Here is a 20575-nt window from a genome sequence, read left to right as displayed (position 1 = left end):
AACTCCTGGCCTCAAGGGATCCTCCTGCCTTAACATTCCCAGAGTGCTGGGATTACAGGCTTGAGCCACCATGCTCAGCCTGTCATTCTGGTTTTTAACCCTCTCATGGTTCTTTTCTCACTTAGTAATAAGACCAAAGTCCTCATCCTCAGCCCGTCTCAGTGGGCCCCACATAACGTGCCCCCATCACCCCTCTGACCTTGTCCCCTCAGACTCACCCTGTCACTCCCTCTGCCCAGCCACAGAGGTCTTCGGTTCTCATGTCAGGGCTTTGTGTGTGTGTGTGACGGAATTTCGCTCGTTGCCCAGGCTAGAGTGCAGTGGCGTGTGATCTCAGCTCACTGTAACCTCAGCCTTCCGGTTTCAAGTGATTTTCCTGCCTCAGCCTCCTGAGTAGCTGGGATTACAGGCAACCACCACGACGCCCAGCTAATTTTTGTATTTTTAGTAGAAACGGGGTTTCACCATGTTGGCCAGGCTGGTCTTGAACCTCGTGATCTGCCCGCCTCGGCCTCCCAAAGTGCTGGGATTACAGGCGTGAGCCACCATGCCCAGCCGACTTCAGGGCTTTTGCATTTGCTGTTTCTTCTCCCTGGGATGTTTTTTCTCTAGCTGTTCCAATTCCCATGTGAACACATATGGTATACGCTCACATACACACACACGATTCATTCAATAAGGTAAATATAAAGTAAATGAAAATTAAAACCAGTTTTTACCTCAGATTGACAAATGTAAAACAAAATGTGCAGTATTTTGAGATAGTGGGGAAAATTCATTTTTTACATAGAAATGCTGAGAACTCAAATTGTTACAGTGCTAATGGAGGGTAATTTGGCAAAATCTTTCAAAATGCAAAATGTACCAACTTGCAAGTATTTTAGCAAACCACCACAACAAAATAAGTTAAAAATGCCATCTGTCTGAGAGAAATTAGAATGGAAGTTCCAAAACACCTTTCTGTAAAATGCAGCCAAATTAAAATGGAGAGGGAAATTCAGAGCCTCGGTGCTTATATTAGAAAAGGAGAAAGACGTATCAAAATTTAAGAAGTTTTGGAAAAGAACAGCAGAAGAAACCTAGGCTTGGTGCCATGGCTCACACCTATAATCCTAACACTTTGGGAGGCCGAGGTGGGAGGATTGCTTGAGCCCAGGAGTTCAAGATCACCCTGGGCAACATAGTGAGACCCCTGCCTCTACAAAAAAATAAAAATAAAAAAATTAAAAAAATTTAAAAAAATTAGGGTGGCTGGGCGCTGTGGCTCATGCCTGTAATGCTAGTAGCACTTTAGGAGGCTGAGGTGGGCAGATCACTTGAGGCCAGGAGTTAAGACCAGCCTGGACAACATGGTGAAACCCCGTCTCTACTAAAAATACAAAAATTAGCCTGGCATGGCGGCGTGTGCCTGTAATTCCAGCTACTCAGGAGGTTGAGGCAGAAGAATCGCTTGAACCTGGGAGGCAGAGGTTGCAGTGAGTGGAGATCACACCCCTGCACTGCAGCCTGGGCAACAAAGTGAGACTCCATCTCAAAAAAAAAAAAAAAAAATTAGGGTATGATGGCATGTGCTTGCGGTCTCAGCTACTCAGGAGGCTGAAGTGGGAGGATCACTTGAGCCTAGGAGGTCGAGGCTGCAGTGAGCTGTGTATGCATCACTGCACTCCAGCTTGGGGGACAAATTGAAACTCTTGTCTCAAAAGAAAAAAAAAAAAGAATGAGACCTTCTCATATACTGCTGGTGGGAATATATGGTACAGATATATTGAATAACAATTTGTTACTACCCAATAATGTCAAAATATGTTACATGACCCAGCAATCCCATTCCTACCTACATGCCCTTAAAACTCTCACACATGGACACAAGAAGATATCACTAGGAATGGTCACAGCAGCATTACTATTTTTTCTTTCTTTATTTATTTTTTACTTTTATTTATTTATTTTTGAGACGGAGTCTCGCTCTGTCGCCCAGGCTGGAGTACAGTGGAGCGATCTCGGCTCACTGCAAGCTCCGCCTCCTGGGTTCACGTCATTCTCCTGCCTCAGCCTCCCCAGTAGCTGGACTACAGGCGCCCGCCACCATGCCCAGCTATTTTTTTTTTTAATTTTTTTTTTTATTTTTAGCAGAGACGGGGTTTCACCGTGTTAGCCAGGATGGTCTCGATCTCCTGACCTCGTGATCCAGCCACCTCAGCCTCCCAAAGTGCTAGTATTACAGGCGTGAGCCACCGTGCCCGGCCTATTTTATTTATTTTAGTTTTTTGAGACAGAGTCTCACTCTGTTGCCCAGGTTGGAGTGCAGTGGCACAATCTCGGCTCACTGCAAACTTCACCTCCCGGGTTCAAGCAATTCTCCTGCCTCAGCATTCTGAGTAGCTGGGATTACAGGCGCCTGCCACCACGCCAGCCTAATTTTTGTATTTTAAGTAGAGACCGGGTTTCGCCATGTTAGCCAGGCTGGTCTCGAACCCCTGACCTCAAGCGATTCTCCTGCCTCGGCCTCCCAAAGTGCTACGATTACAGGCGTGAGCCACGGCGCCCAGCCATATTTTTCTGGGGTGTTGTTTGTTTTTGAGACAGGGTCTCGCTTTGTCAGCCTCCACCTCTTGGGCTCAAGTGATCCTTCCGCCTCAGCCTCCTCAGTAGCTGGGACTACAGTTGCACGCCACCATGCCCAGCTAATTTTTTTGTATTTTATGTAGAGAGAAGGTTTCACCATGTTGCCCAGGCTGGTCACGAGCTCCTGGACTTAAACAATCTGCCCACCTCGGCCTCCCAAAGTGCTGGGATTACAGGGGAAGCCACCGTGCCCGGCTGGCATGGGTTTACAAGGATCTGCAAGGGTCCGATTAAGCTTTGTGTGGATTAAGAACGGGAGCGACCTGCTCTTTCAGAGGCTGCCGAGCTGTGGTAATTTTTCGCGGTTCTTCCACTCTCTGGGCCAGTTTTACTTCAACTGTGAAATGGGGGTAGGCCTCTAAGGTCCCGTTTCCATTCTCTGCATTCCTCATGACCACCCAGACGAAGCTCCTACTGCCATCCCCCTAACGGATGAGGAAGGCTAAGTTACTTTCCTAAGGCCAGAGACAGTAAATGCAGCTTCTACGTTGGAACCCCGGTAGGGTGGCTCCAGTCCCCTGCTCTGAACCCCCCATCTCTACAGCCTACCCCATCACCCTAATAAGCCCTGCAGTGCCGTGGTGATGCGTCTGCTCCGGCGTCAGACCAGCCCCGCCATGCCACTTGCAAGCTGTGGCATCCTGGGTTAGTCACTTGCGTCCCTCCAGCCCATTTCCTTATGTGAGCAATGTACACCCCAAACACTTGCCTCAGCCAAGACAACACTTGCCTGACCAGGAGGAAAGATGCACGAGTCTCAAACAACTGCGTGACTTTCCGTCTGCGGGGGGCGGGGGTGGATTTTTGGGGAAAAGGGACGCGGAGCCCGAACACCGCGGCTCCAAGGTCTTCCCGCTCCTTTCTCGCCTGGTTTCCTCCATTCCCCCGCGGGGCGACCCTCGGTCTCCTGCCGTGTCCCCGCTCCCGCGCCCCCTGCCCCCAATTTTTCTTCCCCCCACGGGGCTGAAAAAAGGTCGTGGTCCCTTTAAGGCCCGCCCCTCCCTCTCCCAAAACTTCCCAGTGTCTGCTCTTTTCGATCCGGGACGGCCGGTCAGGCTCGCCGCCGAGCTGGTAGGGGCTGGGGGCGAGGGGTGCGGGAGGGTGACTGGGGCACCGGCGGGCGGCGCCGCGCGCGGCCGGGGGCCAGGGTCCGAGCAGCGGGGTGGGGGCGGGGCGGTGGCCGGGAGCGCGGGGGGTGCGGGTCACCAGGCCGGGCCGGCGGCCTAGAACGTGCGGCGCCGGGTAGACCGTTCCGCCGCGCTCCGGCCGTGCGCGCCGGCGCGAGGGGCGTCCGGGCCGGGCGCGGGGGCGGGGAGGGGAGGGGCCCTCTCTCTCCCCCTCCCCCCACCGCATTCCTCTGACGTTGGGACGGAGCGACCCCGCCCTTCGTCGCGACCGGCCCCGCCTCCTCCCGTCACGCGGGTCACGTGCTTCAGACGCGGCCCCGCCCCCGTCTCTGTTCAGTTGGCGTGGTCGGATCTTCCTGGTGTCCGGGGGAGCTGACCGAGGTCCCCAGCAAGGCCCCCTCCCCTAACTTTATTTCCCCTCACCGGCAGAGCCACCAGGCCTGTCCCCCTCTTGTATTGCCATAGACCCCATTTTTTCTGATAGGGTCTCGCTCCGTCGCCCAGGCTGGAGTGCAGGGGCGCGATCACAGCTCACTGCAACCTCGAAATCCGGGGCTCAAGCGAGCCTTCCGCCTTGGCCTCCCCAGGTGCTGGGATTACAGGTGTGAGCCACCACACACGGCCTCCATTTCAAACTTAGTTTCCACCCGGACCTCAACTCGAAATCCCCCATCAACCGGGCAGAAAGGTCCTGGAGCACTTTTGGGGCGTCCGCCGCGTTTCTCACGACGCTAGCTTCGCTTTTATTTCTTTTCCCCCCTTTGGCGATATCGTCACTTGCCAATAGCTTCGCTAAGGTGTTCCCCCCCACACCCTGCGCGGGCAGCCCCATAATGTTAAATGCCGTAGGACGGGATCCCAGGTTAATCCCCGTTTGACCCCGCTGGCTGCGCGTGATAACTGGGGCGCGCTCCTCTCCACCCCCCAGGCTCCGCCAGTTGGGCTTCGCTGGAGTCTGGAGATACCCTCCGACATTCTCTTGGTGCAGTGCGGGTGGTCTTACCCCGCCGTTGAGGAAGAAAGGCCCGACGCAAGCACAGATCACAAGAACGCCTCCCCTGTGCAGGGGGCTTGCACTGTGCCAGGTGCTGTACTGGGCGCTTGGTAGGTGGCCTCTCCAGGGTCGGGGCTAGGACCTCCTGTGGTGCTCATAGGGGTCGAGCTGTCAGGTGAAAACCACTGGCCCGAGTTATGGCTTTGAAGGGAATCCTGGGGGTCTGGGATGGCAGGGACCTGTGAATTTAGATCGCACGGACAAGATGACTTGGCCCTTAGCTCCTGCAGGAGGGGTAGTGGACTATTGCAGGTGGAAGGGACTGCACGGGCACAGATGGAGAGTGCGCGGAAGAGCCTTCTTCTCCCAAGGGAAACTGAAAGGGTTGCGGCTGAATTTAGAACTGGACAGGGTCCGAAGACAGTCGGCAGCAGCGAGTGGTTTTCTACTGAGGAAAAGGCTCAGATTTGGGATTTTAAGAATTCCTCCTAGAGATAGAAATGAACACGGTATAGTGATGGCGACAGAGATACCCTGGGAGTTCCTGTCAATCTTGGTCTAGCCTTCCGTAGCACACACAGCGGTCGCTCCATAAATACTCCGGGTATTCCAGGCTGTCACTCTCTTGAGAGGGGGCCCCGCCTCTGGGCGGCGCCTGAAAGCGTATTTGCGCATGCGTTCTCGCCTTCGCTCGTTTCGTATACTGCACCAAAGAGCGCCTACCCTGGGGTGGGGCTCCCCATTTCATCCAATCAGAGCGTATCAATAGTCCTACCATCTGGTGAGAGGGTGCGCTCCACTCTCCATTGACCAATCAGTGGAGACGCAGAAGAATGGGCATCTGTAGTAACCACTGGAGAGAGACCAAAAAAGGGCGGGACTTCCTTGTCTCCTTGCGAAGTGGCGCGGGAAGGTAGTCATTGTGACTGGTGCTGACGGATTAGCGAGGAGACCAATGAAAGTGGGAGGGAGGCGGGGATTTTTGGGAGGTTTAGAGCGCCGTTCCTATCAGGTGCTTTTAGGGAGGCCAGCAGCGCCAGAAATCCGACCTATCAAATTGGATTTTATTTTAAGGCGGCGGGGTCGACGGAATGACTGGCAGAAAGCGACCACCTATAAGGAGTGTCTCAGACAAACAAGGGCGGGCCCTCCTGCAGAACGGCGTGGGCAATGTCCAATAAGCGCGCAAGGCGTGTGGAGGCCTACCCTCCCCCCGCGGCGGGACCAGTGGCTCCCCCTATCGGGTGGGGGCGGCGGGTGACGGGCGTGTCCCTCCCCCAATGAGAGGCGGGGGGAGGCGGGTTCTGCGCCGCCATGTCGCGGAGGCTGCTGCCCCGGGCGGAGAAGCGGCGTCGGCGGCTGGAGCAGAGGCAGCAGCCGGACGAGCAGCGGAGGCGTTCGGGAGCGATGGTGAAGATGGCGGCGGCGGGCGGCGGAGGCGGCGGTGGCCGTTACTACGGCGGCGGCAGTGAGGGCGGCCGGGCCCCTAAGCGGCTCAAGACTGACAACGCCGGCGACCAGCACGGAGGCGGCGGCGGTGGCGGTGGAGGAGCCGGGGCGGCGGGCGGCGGCGGCGGCGGGGTGAGGCCAGGGCCCTAGGCGCTGGGAAGGCCGGGAACTGGGGGACAATTTCCCAGCTTGAGGGCATTTTATTTTTTGAGGGGGGCCTCTGCGCACGCGCCCAGGCCATCGCGTCGTTGACGGTGTGGGGGAGGGGCGGCCGTTGGGCAAACGGCGGGGTTTGCGCGAGGACAGGCGCCTGCGCGTGCGCAGGGTCCGGAGCGGGGTGTGGGGGAGCGCAGAGGAAGTAGCTTGTGAGGGGAATGGCCCAGTGCGCAGGCGCCGCGGGCTGGCGTGTGGGGGCCGGGCACGCGGCCCGGCCGGTTTTTTTCCCCTTTATCATTTTCTTCGCTGACTCCATGCGCAGGCGCAGTGTTCCCGCCCGGCCTCGTGGGCGGTTAGGGGAGCGCCTGGTGAGCGGGAACGGGTGGGCGGCGGCCTTGTCCTCTGGAGTGGGGAATTCCGTCTGATGGCAGCTTAATCTCTAAGGCCCAGTCTTGTCTCTATACAGAAATGGATGTGTTTGAGCCTAGATGCTCTCATTTTTGTAGGCATTGAAAATGGGAAGAGGACTTGTGAAATGCACTTTTACCCTTTTAGGAGTTGAGCGAAGCCTTGAAACCATCACAAGTTTGCTTACAGTTTCCGGGGATTCACTGGGTACCGAGGATTTGATAAACCAAACTATTTCCTGGCCATGCTGGAAGCATTTCGACCCTCTGTAATCAGTCCCTCCGAAAACACCAGTCGTTGCTTTTGGAGTGGGGCCCAGTCCCCACTCTTTCCAAAATCTTGAAGTCTTACAGGGCCGCCTATTTGCAGGGTTTTCTAGGGTTTAGGGGTTACGAGTTGCTAGCGTTTTAATCTTGGCCTTGTCTCACACATTTTAAAGACATCTTAATTGAAAATCCTTAACGCTTCCTGAGGTTGGGGGAGATACTGGGATTCCCGATTTACAAAGGAGGAAATGGGCCAGGAGAGAGATGAGATGAGGTGAATTACTGTAGGTGGCACAGCTAGTGAGGGGCAGGGCTGGAGTTAGAACTCCCATTTGTGGGAGCTGCTAACCTGGCGGGAGTGCCTCACCCTGTGGTTCGGGTGGATCGCTCCTGAAATAGAATCCAATTCTACCCCCCTTCCACGCACTTCTGCCCAGTGATTCTCAGACAGGGGGCCGGCCCCAGAGCCCAGGAGAGGCGGAAGAGAGTTAATCTTTCTCCTGATGACCAGAGGCTTTTGTCGGTGGGTGTAAGATACTTCTCTTAGGAAGGAGCAGTCGGTTCTTAATGGTATGGGTTGGAGTCTCTGGTCTTTCTAAAAGACTTTCCATCCGGGAGTGGGGGCTCATGCCTATAATCCCAGCACTTTGGGAGGCTGAGGCAGGCAGATCACCTGAGGTCAGGAGTTCGAGAACAGCCTGGTCAACATGGCAAAACTCCGTCTCTACTAAAAATACAAAAAAATTAGCCAGGTGTGGTGGCGAGGGCCTGTAATTCCAGCTACTCGGGAGGCTGAGGCAGGAGAATCGCTTGAACCTGGGAGGCAGAGGTTGCAGTGGACTAAGATCACGCCATAGCACTCCAGCCTGGCTGACAGAGTGAGACTCTATCTCAAAAAATAAATAAAAGACCTTTCTTGTCTGGTTTTTCTTAGTCTGACCTAGGCAGTAATTTCCAAAGCAGATTTTGGTGGAAGGGTGATTCAAGACTAGAAGGGGTCAAGACTGGCCTGGCTGCCCCAGTTTCTGGGGCATGTGTTGTTTTTTGCCCTGACTGAACCTGGGTGTGAGTGGTGGGGAACAGGTGTGCTTAGCTAGATGATGGTGGCTCAGCCAGTTAAAGGGCAGGGAATTTGGGGCACATGCAAAGGGGATGTCCTCATTCAAACTGTAGCAGATAGCTGTTAGAGCCCTTGCTGCCAGTGTGTCTCCTTTTCCAGCTACTCTTTTCCCATGTTTCCTTGGTCGAGTGGACCAGTGGGAAGGGGGGGGGTCCCTGGAAGAACGTAAGATTTGGGACTTGTGTGGCCCTCCCTCCGTTCTACCTTCCTCAGAAGCTACAGCAAGAGCCAGTGGGCAAGTGATCACCCACTCAGGACCACTGTTCTGCTGACCCAGAATCCTTCTGGGCTGATTGGCTTCAATTGCTGCCCCTAGTCTTTCCTGTGCATCCTTCATGGATGACCTCCAACTGTTTTATCTGACTGGGTCTACAACAGCACAGAGGCCAGTGGGGCGTCATCTTGTACAGCAAGAAAAGAATTCTTGTTTTTGCTTCCTTTCTCAGGAGAACTACGATGACCCGCACAAAACCCCTGCCTCCCCAGTTGTCCACATCAGGGGCCTGATTGACGGCGTGGTGGAAGCAGACCTTGTGGAGGCCTTGCAGGAGTTTGGACCCATCAGGTACTGGGCTCAGAGGCCAGGTGTTGGACTTCCAAAGTTGACTCCTGGGTGTCCTTGTGTGTCCACGATTTCTGGTTGGAAATAGTGATTTCGTTGCCATCCTGGTCTAGATTCTGTGGCCCCTCTGCTTTTGGGTTGGCCATTGTACTTTGTGTCAGATTACAGCAAGTTCCATGATCCTTTTTCCTTCCTTCATTTTTCCTCTGCCTTGTAGTTTCTAGTCAGTGTTCTCTTTTTCAGACAGAGCAAGGTCTCGCTCTGTGGCCCAGGCTGGAGTGTAGTGGTGCAGTCTCACCCAGGCTCAGGCAGTCCTTCTGCCTCGGCCTGCTGAGTAGCTGGGACTATAGGCATGTGCCACCATGCCCGGCTAATTTTTACATATATATATATTTTGTTTGTTTGTCTGTTTGTTTTGAGACAGTCTCTCGCTCTGTCGCCCAGGCTGGAGTGCAGTGAAAATCTCAGCTCACTGCAAGCTTTGTCTCCTGGGTTCACGCCATTCTCCTGCCTCAGCCTCCCGAGTAGCTGGGACCACGGGCGCTGGCCACCCCACCCGGCTAATTTTTTGTATTTTTAGTAGAGACGGGGTTTCGCTGTGTTAGCCAGGATGGTCTCAATCTCCTGACCTCGTGATCTGCCCGCCTCGGCCTCCCAAAGTGCTAGGATTACAGGCGTGAGCCACTGCGCCCGGCCTAATTTTTATATTGTTCTGTAGAGGTGAGGTTTTGCCATGTTGGCCAGGCTGGTCTCAAACTCCTGGGCCCAAGCAATCTGCCCACCTAGCCCTCCCAAGTTTTAGGGTTACAGGCATGAGCTACTGCTCTTGGCCAGTGTTCTTTCATTCAGCAAGTAGTTACTGAATATTTGGTGCATGCTATATACTGCAAATACAGTAGTGAGCTGTATCTGGATGCTTCTCTTAGAAAGTTGCCCTCCTAGAGTGATTTGCACTGTGATAGTGTAAGCTCAAGAAGCCGTCTGTGGGTGGCATCTGACAGTCTGGTGAGGAGAGGTCAGGAAGGCTTCCCAGAGGGACATGATGGCTCAGCTAGACCTCTTTGGCTTTTGGTACTACTTGTGGCACAGGGTGTTCAGGTCAGGGAACCATGATAGGGTTGCAGAGGAGTCCAGAGGCCATGGAGGAGTCAGTTCTCAAAAAATCAAATGATACCCTTCTCCTGTCTACATTTTCCTGAGAGGATTGAAACCTGTGTTCTCTCTGCCAGCTATGTGGTGGTAATGCCTAAAAAGAGACAAGCACTGGTGGAGTTTGAAGATGTGTTGGGGGCTTGCAACGCAGTGAACTACGCAGCCGACAACCAAATATACATTGCTGGTCACCCAGCTTTTGTCAACTACTCTACCAGCCAGAAGATCTCCCGCCCTGGGGATTCGGATGACTCCCGGAGCGTGAACAGTGTGCTTCTCTTTACCATCCTGAACCCCATTTATTCGATCACCACGGTACGTGCCAGCAGGCATTTCTCGTGAGGTCTCCCTTCCTTTTCTCCCCTTATTCCCTCCCCCAAGCCAGACTGATCTGCCAGTGCCCCTTCATCTTGCCTGTGTTTGCTTTTGCAGGATGTTCTTTACACTATCTGTAATCCTTGTGGCCCTGTCCAGAGAATTGTCATTTTCAGGAAGAATGGAGTTCAGGCGATGGTGGAATATCCTTTGCTGGAAAACAGGTGTTCCTTAGGGTAGGGACTCTTGCAGGGCTTGACAGTGGCCATTCTTTGAGCCAGCATGTGTCTGCTGACCACGGGAGTGGCTGCCATGTGCCAGATGCCTTCACAGAGCCCAGTGACTGAGTGGGGAGGCAGTTAAAGGACTAGGCATATCGTGTGGATATGCAGATCTTAGGGGTGAGAGCAGTGTGTTAGGAGATACAAAGGAATTTATTTTTCTTTTTGTTTTCTTTCTGTTATTTATGTATTTATTGAGATGGAGTTTAGTCCTTGTTGCCTGGGCTGGAGTGCAGTGGTGCTATCTCAGCTCACTGCAACCTCTGCCTCCTGTGTTCAAGCAATTCTCCTGCTTCAGCCTCCCTAGTAGGATTATAGGCGCCCGCTAATTTTTTGTATTTTTAATAGAGATGTGGTTTCAGGTTGTTGGCCAGGCTGGTTTCGAACTCCTGACCTCAGGCAATCCACTTGCCTCAGCCTCCCAGATTACAGGCGTGAGCCACCGCGCCTGGCTAGGAATTTATTTTTAAAGATGTTTATTCTAAGCCAAATATGAGTGACAAAGGTTTGGGGAACATAGTCTCAAGAGGTCCTGAGAAAATGTGCCCCTGGGAAAAGGAATTTATTTAAAAGGGGATGTGGGGCCGGGCACAGTGGCTCATGCCTGCAATCCCAGCACTTTCGGAGGCCAAGGCAGACAGATACCTGAGGTCAGGAGTTCGAGACCAGCCTGGCCAACGTGGTGAAACCCTGTCTCTAATAATACAAAAAATAGCCAGGCATGGTGGTGAACGCCTGTAATCCCAGCTACTCTGGAGGCTGAGGCAGGAGAATCGCTTGAGCCTGGGAGGCGGAGATTGCAGTGAGCCGAGACTGTGCCACTGTATTCCATCCTGGGCAACACAGCGAGACTCCATATCCAAAAAAAAAAAATGGTGGGGCATGTGTGAAGGTTGCTGAGGAGGTGATGTCCTATGAGCAAATAGGAGCTTATACTCAAGGTGGAGGAAACAGCCTCTGCAAAGGTTGTAAAGTCAGAAGGAGCTTGTGTTGGATGGAGAAATTGAAAGACCTGAGGATTGCAAAGTGGCTGGCAAGCAGACGGGTTTGGAATAGACATTGGAAGAAGCTTTTAGGGCATCCTAGACAGCGATGCGATGCTTGGGGCAGGGGCAGGAAAAAGCCACTGATGGACTTTCAGGGCAGAGCTGTAATCGAGTTGATGTTTCAGATTTAGTCGAAGGGCGTGAGAGGGTTGAGACGGAGAAAGTGGTGTGGCAGAAGAGGTTGCTGGTGGCCGTGGGTCAGGGTGCAGATTATGAGAGAACTCTGGCCCAGTGACTGCTCACCCGGGGCAGCGTTTTGGTCTCCTAACCTGAGGCTAGTGGCTGGGCAGTGACCTAATCCCAAAGTCTCCGTCTGTACCACAGTCTTGGGGTACTACCTTGTCCTTATCACTCTCTGGGGTAACTTGAAGCCCTTCTCAAAGATCTCCTGTGATGGGACTTTCCTTAACTTGACTCACATTTGACTCAGTTCAAAGTGCCCAGCGGGCCAAGGCCTCTCTCAATGGGGCTGATATCTATTCTGGCTGTTGCACTCTGAAGATCGAATACGCAAAGGTACATCTGGGAGGTGACTGACTGCCCCTTGTCAGCTTCCAGGTGAGCTGGGGCATGGCTGACCTCAAGTCTTGTCTTGTCCTGTCCTTGCAGCCTACACGCTTGAATGTGTTCAAGAATGATCAGGATACTTGGGACTACACAAACCCCAATCTCAGTGGACAAGGTAATCTTGACGACCACTTTGTTCTAAACATACCCGCCTTGCTTTCACTCGACTAGTGCACTTCATAGGCCTGGGCTCAGGGTTATGTAATGCCATTGGGCCCCCCATGGACATGGGAGGGCCTTGGGGTCAGCTCTTGGACACCCTAGTGGGATGGGGGAGTGAGAGGCCTCCATGGGTCTTCACTGCTGCTTGGGGCCCTCCGATGCTGCTCAGGATACAGAGGCAAGGCAGAAGCCTGGACGGGCGGGGAGCAGGGCCTCACTGAGGATGAGGCATGGGGGCGGCCTTAGAAACCAGCAGTGGGTCCTTTGAGAGTCTGGTGAGGGTCACTCACTCCATTCTTGCTGGGCCAGGCATTGTCCTCTTGTTCTGCGCTGTTGAGAGGGTCTGATTTGGGGGAGTGACAGTGTTGGGGGGCGATGAGGTCTCCCGGGCTCTTGCAGTGAGCCTTGTGAGCAAGCTGACCCTGTGGAGGTGAGACACTCTGGATTGGACCAGGGCGGACATGCCTCACATCATTTGTAGAGGGGACGCAACATCTCTGCAGGTGGCCCAAATGGACAACTCCCTTCCTAGTGTCTGTCAAGAATGGTTTGCCTTTGGTAGCAGGGAGAGGTGGAGGATTGCCTATGAGAAACAGCGGCAGCCCCCCAACAAGACCATCCATCTCGGTGTCTGTCTTGGTCTGATACGTCGGACCAGGCCATGGGCTGAGGGAGGAGGCTCGATGCTGACATCGCACAGGCCCTGAGAGGCCAGAGCCCCCCATTCCTAGGCAGGCCTGTCTTGCTCGCCCTTGCATCTGGGAAGCAGTGGGCAGGGTGGGCTAGACTCTTCCCCAGGATCCTCACAGTGGGCCCTGTGGGCCTGGCTGCTCCCTCCAAAGGTCAGAGGCAAATTGGTGACCAAGTGAATGTACCAGAGCGGGCAATGGCATTACATGACTGCTAACAGAAACATGGCAACAACCATTTCTTCTCCAAGGAACATAAATAGAAGATGTGCAGACCGGCAGGGGCTAGTGGCAGGGGGCTGGCTGTGCATTGGTTTTGATGCCTCTCAGCTTTGGCAGCCCCAAGGCTGGGGCCCAAAAAAAAACGAGGGCTGATGAGGTGACCTGGAGTGAGGGCGGTGCTTCGCCACCCCTCAGGAACCATACTTCAGCGGCTCTGCCTCTGCACATTGCTCACCAACACACAGGGTAGAAAACCACTAGCTCTTCCTGGAGAGAACAGAACATGCAGCCTCCACCACGTCCCCAGAAACAGCCGCAGACTTGAGCTCACTACATCAAGAACACCACACCGCGCTCCAAGGAACAGCTACAAGCACAGAGACAGAGGCATACAGAGACAAAGAGAGAAAGAGACGCAACATGGCAGCAGACACTGCTTTTTTTATTAAACATTAAAAAAAAGGTCAAAATCCAAGCAAACTTGAACCCGAGAATGTACACAGAAGTAGGAAACACAGAGAACAGAGCTGTCCCAGCCAGCCAGCGAGCGGTGCTCTTTTCGGAGAACGTTTCATAGACGGAAGTAGATTCCATGGGCCTCCAAGACAATAGGATCCTCTCTCCATTCCTCGCCATATGGGTTTTGTTTTTTAAGTCATTTGGTTTGGGGAGGGCCTTGTTTTTTTTCTGTTTTGATATTTTTATTTTTTCTGCAGTCACCGGCTGCCAACATAATCTGCACCAACTGGAGATCAGAAACCAAAAAAAAAAAAAAAAATTTTAACCACAACAAAAAAAAAAAATCAAAAAAACCAAAACAGACCTAAAACCAGACAGCCAAACAGCTCAGAGGCACACAGTTACCTGCTGCCGGGTAACCAGGCGCGCTCCCAAGGCCAAAAGCGCGAGCGTAGTGGGGCCACTGGCACACCTCATACCAGGAGACACGCACACGGAGCGCTACACAGCCAGAAGCACCGCACCACCGCACTGCAGCACATATGTGAGGAGGTGACAACATGGAGGGACACTACCCACTTCATACACCTTTATTTCCACTTTTCTGATATCTTCTGAGGACAGAACATCTGTGAGCCATTTTTGATTTAATCAAAATATTGACTTTTAAAACAATTCTTTAAAAAAATTGTAGCGGATGTGTACCGTGACTTGTATTTATGACTGTAAAACCATGTGATGCAGGGTCGCAGTGTATGTTTGATGGGACGCCATCTTTCAGAACTGTGCTAACTCACTGTTGAAGCGTCCAATGGTAAGAGAAAATACAGATTTGTTTTTTGTGACAAATGGACATTGTACTCTGTACTTCTGCTGTAAGTAGTCCTTTTCCATCTTTGTAATGACTGGTAACAAAACCCAGGCCGGGTGGCAGGAAAGGGCAGTGGTTTCGAGCCCTGGGTTTTGGAGTCAGCCAGACCTGGGTTCAAATATGGCTCAGCCACGGTCTTGCTTTGTGACTTTGGGCCAAAGTGTCTTTTAACTGCTCAGTTAAAAGTTAACGACTCAGTCTTCTTATCTGTAAAATGGGGCCGAAATATCAGAACCTACCTCATAGGGTTGTTGTGAGGAATTTGAGAAGCTGTGATGTCTGTAAAGCGGCTAGCCCAGTGCCTGCCACTTAAGCGCTAAGTTAAAGGCAGTGATTACGAACTGCTGGGGTCAGGGTGGATCTGCGCCATTGCTGGGTGTGGGAATGTCGATGCCTTGTACATGATTGCTTCTTTGAACTGATTCTGCTGTTGCCCTGCTTGTCAGCTACAGTCAGTCCCTCTTGGGCTGGCGGGACTGGGAGGGAGGGGGGACTGGGATTAAGAAAGAAGGGATCTAACAGAGACAGTCTGGAGCTCCTAGAACCTTGGGGGCTTTGGGGGTCAAGCTTGCTTGCTTCCCTCCGGGGTTATTTTCCTCTTAATCTACTCTCCCTTCATTGGGAGTCACTTTAGAAAGCTGCTTTTGGCCCGCCATAATATATCAGCTTCTGTAGCAGCTGCACATTCCCCAGAGGGCCTGGGAGCTGGGCTTTCTCCCAGGGCCAGGGTAGGTGAGAGCACAGAACCTGGCCTTGTCCTTCACAGAACAAGACCAGCCCTTTGGTATGAGCAGGGGAAGGAGAGTGGGCACCAGCTTTGAGGCTCGGGCTTCATGCCTGCCGTAGGTCAGATCACAAAAGGAGGCCCCACAGCCCTCGAGGAAGGGAGGGCTTGCAGTTTGCAGGAGCTGGGGGCTCAGATCAGCCTGTGCAGTCAGGAGGGAGGGAGAGACCCTAATTTCTGAGTGAGACTCCTAACTGTGTTCTCTCTCCACAGGTGACCCTGGCAGCAACCCCAACAAACGCCAGAGGCAGCCCCCTCTCCTGGGAGATCACCCCGCAGAATATGGTGAGGGCAGGGGGTTCCCCTCCGTGGACTCCCGTGGCTCATGTGCCCCTGCCCGCCGCCCGCCGTGCAAATTCTCACCCGTCCTCCCTCTCTTTCCTTCCCACCCCCCAGGAGGGCCCCACGGTGGGTACCACAGCCATTACCATGATGAGGGCTACGGGCCCCCCCCACCTCACTACGAAGGGAGAAGGATGGGTCCACCAGTGGGGGGTCACCGTCGGGGCCCAAGTCGCTACGGCCCCCAGTATGGGCACCCCCCACCCCCTCCCCCACCACCCGAGTATGGCCCTCACGCGGACAGCCCTGTGCTCATGGTCTATGGCTTGGATCAATCTAAGATGAACTGTGACCGAGTCTTCAATGTCTTCTGCTTATATGGCAATGTGGAGAAGGTGAGCTGCCGCCGGGCCCCCTGGGTTCCTCGCTGAGCTTCGTATCTTGCCAGTCAGCACAGGAAAGAACCAGGGGGGAGCCTGGTGTGGCGCTGGGCGGGCAGACGCCAATGAGTGACTCAGTGAGCTCAGGCAGCCTGCTTGCAGACGGGTTTTGTTTGGTCCTCACTGTATGTGGGTGTTGTGTTTTTGAATTACCAATGTTTAAAAAAAAGATTTTATCACATAAAAGTACTAATACCAGTACATGAACATAGAGATTTATAAAACATAAAAATGAATCCATTATAGTGAAACACCATCGTTTAAGGATTTCCTCCTGAAAACTTAAGACCTGGCAACACCAGGCCTTCTGCCTTCCCGTGGGACAGTTGACTGGGGCTGGTGGTGGCTGAGTGTCTACCTGAGACCAGGCGGCATTTTGCTTAACATTAAACCCGTCTGGGTCTTGGGGGCCTTTGTGCAGCTCCTGACTTGGCCCATTACTTAGAGTAGTTCGTAACACAGGTGAAGTGTTGTTAGTTACCAGGCACTGTTAAAGGTGCTTTACATGTAGTGACCTGTGTAATTTCTCACATTAATCCTTAATGAGATGGACGGGGGAAGTGGAGGACAGGGGGCTTAAATAACACGCCCGGGTTCACGTAGCCTTTATGTGAAGCAGGACTCAGAGCCAGACCGCCTGGCTCCAGAGCCGGCACTGCTCTGTTGTAACCCAGCTGAAGGAGTATTTTACCTTGTGACTGTAGACACAGCCATCCATAGATCACACACGTCTGTGTGTAACAGACAAAATGGTGAAAATGGCTGATTTGATTTCTGATTCCTGCACAGTTTTCTGTCATGCTTCACTAAATGATTTACTGGTGGGTTATGTCCCACAGTTAAAAACATGGCCCAGGCTCTGCTTCTCACTATGGGTTGAGCACTTGGTGTGGGCCAGGCATGTTTTTCTAGTGGTCCCGATTCACTGTGAGGACATGGGAGGCCAGAGCAGGGGTTATTATCACTAACTTGGGAGGGGCAGGAGAGGGGACCCTGGCAGCTGGACAGAGGTGCTGACTGCAGCTACTCTCCCCAAGGTGAAATTCATGAAAAGCAAGCCGGGGGCCGCCATGGTGGAGATGGCTGATGGCTACGCTGTAGACCGGGCCATTACCCACCTCAACAACAACTTCATGTTTGGGCAGAAGCTGAATGTCTGGTAGGTGCTCAGGCTAGGGAGGGCAGCAGAGGTACAGGGGAGAGAAAAGGAGGGGAATGGGGCCCAGCAGAGGAGCACAGTGAGGCCGAGGTGTTGACTCACACAGAAATGGGATGTGGCAGGTGTGTTCCCAGACGTGTCTCTGACACCACGGGAGAAAGTGAGTCAGCCTTGCCTCAGGTGTAGAGCAATGCCCCAAGGCACACAGGGCAAGCTAAGCCTCTGGAGGCCACAGGGGAAAGCTTCAGGGACAACTTTGGGTATGACAAAGGCTCCCCTTTCTTCCTTCCTGCAGTGTCTCCAAGCAGCCAGCCATCATGCCCGGTCAGTCATACGGGTTGGAAGACGGGTCTTGCAGTTACAAAGACTTCAGTGAATCCCGGAACAATCGGTTCTCCACCCCAGAGCAGGCAGCCAAGAACCGCATCCAGCACCCCAGCAATGTGCTGCACTTCTTCAACGCCCCGCTGGAGGTGACCGAGGAGAACTTCTTTGAGGTGTGTGCCGTGGAGCTGCGCAGGCAGTCGGGTCCTTGCCACGGCCGTCTGAGTAGGCCATTCATTTCAGTCTTTTCTGCAAATAGCTGTTGAACTTCTGTCCTGCCTGGCCCTGGGTTGAGTGCTAGGAACACAGCAGAGGCCAGGACAGATAGGAATCCGTGCTCTCAAACTGGACAGGGTGAGAATGGCACCAAGTTTCTAGCAACACCGTTTGCTGTGTTCGTTCCTTTTACATTTTTGGCAAGCAGGGCAACTGCTCGTTTGCTGGGAAAGCTGCTTCACAGGCCCAGTGATGAGGGCCCAATTTCACAAGAACCGCATTGGCGTAGGCTTCGGGTGCCATCACCCTGATACCATCAGAAGGTGGGGCCCTGTAAAGCTCAGTCAGGGGGAACTGAGGCAGCGGAAGGGAGGAGGAACTCAAGTGGATCTGGCTGTGGTCTGAAATGTTGACCTGGCATTCAGCAAACAGCGTTCAGCAAACAGCCGGGTGCGGATATCCAGATAGCTGTTGAAGTTGGGAACGAAAAAGCAGCTTCCCAGTCTCAGGCAACTTAATAATTAAAGAGCATTGTTGCTGGCCTTTTTATGACACAGGGATGCCTTAGGGTATGTGATAAAATCTACAAGCCTTTTCTCCTGAAAACTTCAAGTACTGAGTCATGCAGGGCCTGGTCTGCTTGAATCCTGTGTGGCGGCCCTTTTGTTTCAGAGTTCATTTACTACCTGTTTTCTTTTGCAGATCTGCGATGAGCTGGGAGTGAAGCGGCCATCTTCTGTGAAAGTATTCTCAGGCAAAAGTGAGTCGAGTGTGCCCACCTCCTTCCCCTAATTGCTTGGTGGTTGGTGGGCAGCTGCCTAGTTCCTATTGGGTGAGTCTGAAACCTTTGCTTTTCCCCTTGGTTTGCAATCAGGTGAGCGCAGCTCCTCTGGACTGCTGGAGTGGGAATCCAAGAGCGATGCCCTGGAGACTCTGGGCTTCCTGAACCATTACCAGATGAAAAACCCAAGTGAGTATCTGTGTGTCCTGCAGGCATCAACCTGGTGACCTAATGGGTTGGCTGGCTTCAGGCCAGGGATGTCCTTCCTGCCCTTGAGATAGGACCCCGGAATCTTCGCACTGTTGGTGACACAGGCAGGTGGGACCTGCTCATCAGGAGAGCAGCCTGTGCTCCTCATGGGAGAGCCAGCCTGACTGCCTGCTGCCACTCACTCTGCCAGCTTGGGAGTTGCTCAGGCTTGTCCTCCAGGGAGGTGGCATTCTCTTCTTTGCATCAGAGACTGGCTTAGGTAGGAAAGCCACTCTGTTACCTAGGAAAGAGGCAACACTATCCAGCAGGTAAAACTTGCCCACCCAGTTGCTGGGAAAGGCCCATTGCCTTGGGCTGGCGAAGGAGATAGGAATGGGATTCTCTATGGGAATGAAGGAAGAGAAGGAGAAACGCCGTGCATAATTGGTAATTGGCTCATCTTGAAGCCTCACGTTGGGCAGTCACTCCTTAGACCCCTGCCGTTGACCTGCAGAAAATGGGAGATGGGTACAAACTTGAGGGGACCTGGGTTTGGGGAGCCTCCAAAGACAGGAACCAACCAAACTTGTCTCTCCTTTGCAGATGGTCCATACCCTTACACTCTGAAGTTGTGTTTCTCCACTGCTCAGCACGCCTCCTAATTAGGTGCCTAGGAAGAGTCCCATCTGAGCAGGAAGACATTTCTCTTTCCTTTATGCCATTTTTTGTTTTTGTTATTTGCAAAAGATCTTGTATTCCTTTTTTTTTTTTTTTTTAATGCTAGGTTTGTAGAGGCTTAACCTTAATGGAAACGCTGGAAGTCTGCAGGGGGAGGGAGAGGGGAACTGGTATCTCCCAAGATTAACCTTCACTTTTAAAAAATTATTGTACATGTGATTTTTTTTTTCCTGTTCATACATTTGTGCTGCCCATGTACTCTTGGCACATTTCAATAAAATTGTTTGGAAAATAAACACAGCACTTGCTGGGATTCCAGGATGTCTGCTTTCCTCCCTCTCTGTCCTGAAGACACAGGCAGGCCTGAGCACAGTCACAGGCCCTCTGGAGGCATACAGAGACCCAAGAGGAGCAGGGTGGGCTGCAGACTGAGAATGGTGCTAGCAATTGAGTCTTTGAGGAAAATCCAGCAGGCTTAGTGGCATTCTTACTGGGCCCTGCCCGAGCAAGCTCTATCAGGCGCAGTGGGTCATCACACCTATAATTCCAGCAATTTGGGGAGGCCAAGGTGGGGCAGATACTTTGAGCTCAGGAGTTGAAGACCAGCCTGGGCAGCATGGTGAAACGTCACTACAAAAAGGTGTGTTTGGTGGAACACCTGTAGTCCCAGCTACTTGGGAGGCTGAGGCAGGTGGGTCAGTTGAGCCTAGGAGGTTAACAGTGCAGTGATCACATCACTGCACTCCAACCTGGGTGACAGAGTGAGACCCTATCTCAAAAAAAAACGTTTCCAGCCTTGCCATCATGGTGAAACCCTGTCTCTACTAAAAATACAAAAATCAGCCGGGCATGGTGGCGCATGCCAGTAGTCCCAGCTACCTAGCAGGCTGAGGTGGATCACCCCAACCCTGGAGGGTGATGCTGCAGTGAACTGTGATGGGGTCATTGCACCCCAGCCTGGGCAACAGGGTGTTAAAAAAAACCCAAAACCTTTGTGTTCTGTATCATTTCAGAGTGACTTGTCTTTACCCTTGCAGTATCATTGTGTGGATGTGTCATGATTTAACCTGGTCCCAAAGGGTAGTTTCCAGGTCTATTTTTGCTATTGCAAACAGTGCTGTAACACGTATCTACACAAGTATCTTGGCCAGCTTCCCTGATACTGATCAGGAGGTAAATTCCTGCCAGTGGAATTGCTGGGTTAAAGGATATATATAGCTGGATGTAGTGGCCCATGCCTGTAATCCCAGC

At 52.9% G+C, this 20575-nt stretch overlaps 1 protein-coding gene across 3 annotated transcripts; it reads left to right on the top strand.

Annotated features, from left to right (window-relative positions):
* Positions 1 to 2103: 2103 nt before the first annotated feature.
* On the top strand, positions 2104 to 19627 carry HNRNPL (heterogeneous nuclear ribonucleoprotein L). 3 transcript variants are annotated; one of them, XM_055103589.2, is made up of 13 exons: positions 6040 to 6327; positions 8592 to 8710; positions 9937 to 10174; positions 10292 to 10379; positions 11923 to 12017; positions 12111 to 12183; positions 15469 to 15540; positions 15652 to 15932; positions 17015 to 17136; positions 17432 to 17633; positions 18379 to 18436; positions 18551 to 18646; positions 19250 to 19627. In XM_055103589.2, exons 1-13 carry the CDS (start codon positions 6061 to 6063, stop codon positions 19306 to 19308), a joined length of 1770 nt encoding a protein of 589 aa, XP_054959564.1. In that variant the 5' UTR covers positions 6040 to 6060; the 3' UTR covers positions 19309 to 19627. The 3 variants fall into 3 exon arrangements, with proteins under 3 accessions (XP_054959565.1, XP_054959563.1, XP_054959564.1); XM_055103590.2 differs by lacking the exon at positions 6040 to 6327 and adding an exon at positions 2104 to 3696 and having other exon boundaries at positions 15469 to 15932; XM_055103588.2 differs by having other exon boundaries at positions 6037 to 6327; positions 15469 to 15932.
* Positions 19628 to 20575: the final 948 nt, after the last annotated feature.

This window comes from Pan paniscus, chromosome 20 (assembly GCF_029289425.2).
Source record: "Pan paniscus chromosome 20, NHGRI_mPanPan1-v2.0_pri, whole genome shotgun sequence".
Classification (NCBI taxonomy): Eukaryota; Metazoa; Chordata; class Mammalia; order Primates; family Hominidae; genus Pan; species Pan paniscus.
Note: the sequence above shows the minus strand (reverse complement) of the source record. Positions and strands in the feature narration are given on the sequence as shown.

Bases quoted from the DNA above. Each gene is read 5' to 3' on its own strand.
- HNRNPL (XM_055103588.2), top strand. From the start codon at position 6,061: ATGTCGCGGAGGCTGCTGCCCCGGGCGGAGAAGCGGCGTCGGCGGCTG. The intron at 17,634-18,378 runs GTGTGTGCCGTG...TTTCTTTTGCAG, and splicing joins CCGAGGAGAACTTCTTTGAG to ATCTGCGATGAGCTGGGAGT. The intron at 18,437-18,550 runs GTGAGTCGAGTG...GTTTGCAATCAG, and splicing joins GAAAGTATTCTCAGGCAAAA to GTGAGCGCAGCTCCTCTGGA.